The sequence below is a fragment of the Lactuca serriola genome, chromosome 5 (genome assembly GCF_051521515.1).
Source record: "Lactuca serriola cultivar US96UC23 chromosome 5, Lser_US96UC23_V15, whole genome shotgun sequence".
In the NCBI taxonomy this organism is placed as follows: Eukaryota; Viridiplantae; Streptophyta; class Magnoliopsida; order Asterales; family Asteraceae; genus Lactuca; species Lactuca serriola.
The window spans coordinates 137,363,269-137,368,139 of record NC_136412.1 but is presented as its reverse complement, the minus strand read 5'-3'; the positions used below and the strand labels follow the sequence as shown (position 1 = coordinate 137,368,139).

The following is a 4,871-nucleotide window of genomic DNA, read 5'->3' as shown; positions in this document are numbered from 1 at the left end:
TCTCAAGAACAACTCGGCGATTTCATGCCATGCACAGACTCTATTGACCTCCTGTGGTCAGATCTGTGCCCCTAATCCATAGATCTGGCCTTCCCAAGCATAAATGTCACGTAAAGTCTGAATCTTGATGCTTATAACTCAACCAATAGGCATCAAATGGTTATTTACTCCCAAATACCTTAACCCAAGGTCATGACCTCCATTGTTCTTCATAAAGCTTGAAGAATAAGGCTCTCTGGACCTCTATGGATCCGGGTACAAAGCCTCATCTCCAGAATGGACTATTTGGACCTCAAATCAACTTAGTCAAGGGTACAAGAAACCCTAAAACCACATATCCTTCCCAAAACAGAAGAAGAGTCGAAATAATACCTTAAATGAATGATCTTAGCTTTTAGTCCTTATAATAGCAACCTTCTTTGCTTTCCCTTGGCTAGAACCTCCTTCTTCTTGCTAAATGACACCACAAAGATCAACAATGGTCACTCCTTGCTTCTCAAACGATCTGAGACTCTCTCTGGGGGGGCGGGGGGTAGTAGCCGCAATGGACGGCCATAAGGGCCTTTAAATAGGTCCCAAGCCCTGGAAATTAGGGCTTCACTAAACAGCGTGGACTCACCGAGTCCACGAATGGACTCGCCGAGTCCGGACATGAACTAGAATGAACATCCGCGTCCCTACTCGGCGAGTCTTGGCGCCAACTCGCCGAGTTCCTCCACAAACTCCAAAAATTAAATGAATAAATAATATACATGGGAATCCGGATGTTACACAAAGTTTACCAAATGGATGTTAAGAATTCTTTTCTTAATGGTGAATTTGACACTGAAGTATACCTTCAACAGCCTCCTGGTTTTGTTAATCTCACATTTCCGAACTACTGCTACAAACTCTGGAAGGCAGTCTATGGCCTCAAGCAAACTCCACGTGCATGGTACGAGACTCTCACTGACTTCCTCAAGTGCTCCAGTTTCCAAAGAGGTATTCTAGATCCTACACTGTTCCGAAGGTCAAATGGAAAGCATCTCATGCTGGTTCAAATTTATGTGGACGACATCATTTTTGGATCTACGGATTCATAAATGGTTGATGACTTTACTAAACTAATGATCAATCGATTCCAAATGAGCATGAATCGGGAGTTAAGCTTCTTTCTTGGTCTCCAAGTCAAACAGACGAACAGAGGAATTTCCATTCACCAAGAGAAGTACATTTCGGAACGTCTCAAAAAGTACTCAATGGACACATGTGCCTCAGCCAAGGTACCAATGGGCTTCAGACACAAGATCTTTGCCGATCCTTCAGGTGTACCAGTTGATGAAAAGAAGTACAGAGGAATGATTGGATCTCTGCTCTATCTCACTGCAAGTCGTCCGGACGTCATGCTTTCCACATGTTTGTGTGCCAGATTTCAAGTCAACCCAAAGATGTCTCATCTTTTGGCTGTGAAACAAATTTTCCGATATCTCAAAGGTACAAAGAGTCTTGGAATCTGGTACCCAACAAATGAAAGCTTCCTACTTCAAGCATATTCAGATTCAAACTATGGTGGTTTACAACTTGATAAAAAAAGCACATCAGGTGGATGTGAATTTCTAGGTGGTCGATCGGTTAGTTGGTCATCCAAGAAACAGATCTACATTGCACATTCTACAACCGAAGCTGAATACATTGCTATAGCCAGTTGGACCTCTCAATTTCTATGGATGAAGTCTCAACTCTTGGATTATGGTTACCGCTTTTAACGAATTCCTATCTACTATAATTCTCAAAGTGCCATTGCGATTTCACACAATCCAATTCAGCACTCCATGACAAAGCACATTGACATAAGGTACCATTTCATAAAAGATCATGTTTTAAATGGTAACATTGAACTTATTTTTGTTCCCTCTGACGATGATGTTCCTGAGGTCTTTACTAAGGCATTAGACGGAACCAAATTCAAGGGTTTTCTGAACAAGATGGGTATGATGATGCCTTATCCTCAGTTCTTTCAAGAGACTAGTTCTTTTTGAAGGAAGTATTTAAAAGAAAATTCGTTCTGATCTCAAAAGTATTTCTTTTATCTCGGAAATATTCTCTCTCATAATACATAGGATCATTTTACTTGTCTTTATATCTAATCATCACTTGAATTTTAAGTTGTACAGTTCATCCTGATTATTCGTTGTTCAAAGTCCACATAGTTATGTTAATCACATTTTGCACCTCAGAATTCACTTCATAAGTTCGTCGCGGAATTCAAATCCGGAAAGGTATTATACTCCATCTTCTAAAACTCTTTCAAACCATATTTCGAAATTTCCTCAATTGACTCCGGGACATTCTAAAACCATTTCGAAACTCTCAACTTTTCACTCCAGATCTTTCAAATTTTTACTCCGGAATCACAAATAATTTTGTACTCCAGAATTTCAAAACTTCACTCCAGACTGATCTCATTCCGAACCATTTCTTCAATTTTTCACAATCCGGAACACAACTTTTTACCCTCTGGATCTCAAAATGTTCGGAATCGATCATTCGGAACCCAAGAGTCCATAAGGTGAAACGTTTTTCTTGTAACGGTAACTTTTGAGGATCCTTATCTTCCTTGAAATTCGTGCCACGATTGCATGTCTCCAAAAGCAACCATCAAATCGGCGTTTGGGGTTTCCTTTCTAAGTTATAAACCATCCCTACCTTTCCTTTCCCAAGTCAACTCACTACCAAAAATGCTTATTCATTAAATGCTACCCGGTTTGGCTTCAAATCCTCATCATTACCTTTCTTAACCCAACCCGCTTCACTTACCAATAAATACTCTCCAAAACCCTCATTTACCTCTTTACGCGCTCAAAATACTCTCAAAACCCTCTATGTTCTTCATGTTCCTGAAGCTCTCATAACTACTCGTCAATGGCATCCCAATCTTCATCCCAAAAACTTGTTGCAACCACCTCCACACCCAAGAAACCTATCACCAAAAAGAAATCCTCCAAAGAATCATCATCATCACAGTCATCTGAGCCTTTTCTTCATGACACCACACAACTTTTCTCTATGAATCCCTCGGATTCCGACGAACCCATTTGAGTGATGATCGATTTCATCGCTCATCATCCTATTGCCATCCCCCTCACCAAAGTCCCAGAACCACCACTTCCACGTCATCTCTTGCATACTGCTTTTTTGAGGATCAAAATTGAAGATGACATTTAAAACCCAAGTTAAATGTTGATAGAGTTGTGCCTATTAACAAATCAACCTTCCTTAGATCCATTGATGTTGCTTAAAATCCTGAAGGTTTCAAGGTTCAAGAACCCACTACATAAGAATTTCAACTCATCCTGAATCACATCGGATACAACCAAGACTAATAAGCCAAGGATTTCAAAAAATCAGCTGTCTCCGGACTATGGACCGTATTGATGCACTTCATCATTAGAGGGCGGTCCAGAAAGCATGGTGGTACAGACACCCTAAGAAAAGATTGGCTTTACGTGGTATATAGCATCTACTCCGGACAAAGCAATCCAGTTGATCTTTCGGAGGTATTATGGCAAGACTTTCGGAAGTTTTCCATCAAGCGGAAAGTAAACGAGATTTCAAGCCCTAGGTTTTAGGCTTTGACGATTCAGGAACTCTACAAAGAAAGATCTGAACCTATTCTTGTTTTAACGATTCCAAAAGAGGTATGTGTTACTTTCAAAGCTATTAAGCATTGCCGCATTTTCGGACCAATCATCCTTTGGTCCTGTTAGAAGACTTCCGGACCATATGTTGGCCCTAATTCCTTCCGGATTGATTCATTTGAAAAATCACTTAGAGACTTCGGTTGTGTTCAGCCCAGCACAACCTGCCCCTGTCTCTGTTGAGCCCATTCTGGAAGAGGCCAATCCCACTGTGTCTATAATCAAAATCAAAAAGTCTGCTAAACGGAAGACTTCTCCTTCAAATTCTAAGTCTAAAAAGAGAACCAAAGTCAGATCCTCCTCTCAATAGGTAGGAACTCATGACATTCAGGCTGACTCTGGCCTTCCGAACACCCATCCTTCCCACTCATCCGAGATACCCATCGACGTTTCAACATCACTAGCACACACACACGGGGAGTCTGCTAATAAACCACCCACACCTTCCCAACAAGGAGATGTTGGTGTTGAGAAAAGTTCCTTGCCCCTGGAACATGCCCACGAGTCAAATTTGATATCCCATCTCTTTCATCACGCACACACTCCAGAACCCCTGTTCCGTACCCTAAGCATTCCGAAGTAGAAGTTATCCCTCCAACTTCGGATGCCTCAACTGGTCTGATACCCGGAAGGAGTACAGGACAACTAGGAGCTAATGATCCATTATAGGAGGACTATGTTATCAGGGCTGTGTCTAGGCATCCAGATCTTACCCACTCTCAGATTGAAGCTACACTCATTTCTATGAGGAATCGAGCCATTCAGAGAAATCAACCCTAAGTTGCTCATACCGATGATGATGTTATCGATAACTTGCCTCCGAAAAATATCCAGTAAATCCTCACAACAACCTCATTGATGTGTGCAAATAGCTACACCTAATTTTATATTTATAACCTAACTAACTAAATTGCACCTAGGAAATGTACCTAGTCAAATTATAGAATAGTCGGGTAAGTCGGGTGTCGATCACAGGGAACGGTTTTGACTAATTAATCTATCTACTACTAAATTAACCTAATTACTAAAAAAGAAATGGGATTTATCTAATTTTTCAAGTTTAGATGAACTTAGTTTTTTTTAACACAAATTCAATCAATAAACAAAACACTTCTGTTAGTTCGAATCCACTTTCCCTCAGTGGTTTGTAAATTAGCTATGATAAGTATTGTTGGTTACCAATTAAGATAGTAT

General features: G+C 40.5%; 1 protein-coding gene across 1 annotated transcript; it reads left to right on the top strand.

Moving 5' to 3' along the window:
* Positions 1-1,082: 1,082 nt before the first annotated feature.
* On the top strand, positions 1,083-1,745 carry LOC145049829 (secreted RxLR effector protein 161-like). The gene has a single exon (XM_078998183.1). The coding sequence runs from the start codon at positions 1,083-1,085 to the stop codon at positions 1,743-1,745; it is 663 nt and encodes a 220-aa protein (XP_078854309.1).
* Positions 1,746-4,871: the final 3,126 nt, after the last annotated feature.